Source organism: Octopus bimaculoides, chromosome 28, assembly GCF_001194135.2.
Source record: "Octopus bimaculoides isolate UCB-OBI-ISO-001 chromosome 28, ASM119413v2, whole genome shotgun sequence".
Classification (NCBI taxonomy): Eukaryota; Metazoa; Mollusca; class Cephalopoda; order Octopoda; family Octopodidae; genus Octopus; species Octopus bimaculoides.
In genome coordinates this window covers 138,305-139,098 of record NC_069008.1, presented here as the reverse complement: position 1 = coordinate 139,098, position 794 = coordinate 138,305, and the positions used below count along the sequence as shown (strand labels likewise).

The 794-nt window shown below is 35.6% G+C and overlaps 1 protein-coding gene across 3 annotated transcripts in view; it reads left to right on the top strand.

The window, feature by feature from the left end:
* Window positions 1-794, top strand: part of LOC106873344 (syntaxin-7) — a 24,033-nt gene that overhangs the window by 18,712 nt on the left and 4,527 nt on the right. For 2 of the 3 annotated variants that reach the window (XM_014920671.2, XM_014920670.2), the window contains exon 11: window positions 94-201. The exons of the other annotated variant lie outside the window; for it this stretch is intronic. In XM_014920671.2, coding sequence (XP_014776157.1) covers window positions 94-201 — 108 coding nt within the window. The remainder of the gene's footprint in view (window positions 1-93; window positions 202-794) is intronic. 3 annotated transcript variants of the gene reach the window in all.

Here is a 794-nt window from a genome sequence, read left to right as displayed (position 1 = left end):
ATGTCATTTTATTGCTATTTCCCAGCATGCACCACGCAAGTTATTCACTAAATTTTCTTCTTTTTTTGTTGTTTTTCTATTTTTTTTCCACAGACCAAAGTTCGAAAGAAAAAATGTTGTCTTCTTGTGACTTTAGTTGTTGTTATTGTTCTCATTGGTGTTATTTTGGCCATTTATTATGGAACAACGTCCAGCAATTAGGTATTTTAACCCTCCCAAATCACTATTTTATTTCTTCATATTTTTTTTTGCCTTTCATTATCGTTTATGTATTTTTATTTGCATTTTATTTCAATTTTTCTTTTCTGTTCTTCGTTATTATTTATTTTTAATTATTTTCAGAGATTTTCCATGCAAACCAGATTTTCTTTCATTTCTCTTTCTCCTCTTTCTCAATGATTTGTTTTTATTCTTCTCTCCCTCTCTTTCTCTCAACTCTGCTCTCTCTCTCTCTCTCTCTCTCTCTCTCTCTCTCTCTCTCTTCCCTTTCAGTGTCATCTCCATCTTCTTTGTTCCTTCATTCCTTTCCTCTTAATCGTTTGTCCTCATCCTTTCTCAACTTTCTCCTCTCTCCCCTTCATTTTCCCTTTCTCTCTCTCTCACATATTGCCACACCCTGATCTTCTAACTTTTCATATTTTTTTTTGTTTTGTTCTGTATTATTTTGTTTTCCATCTAGTGATACTTGAGGGACGCCCCCCCCCCTACCAAGTGTCATCTGTGCCTGGAACCAGGCCACATTAAAAAGAACTGTTCCCAGGACCAGAGTAGGGTCGTGGAACAGTTGGTTAAGG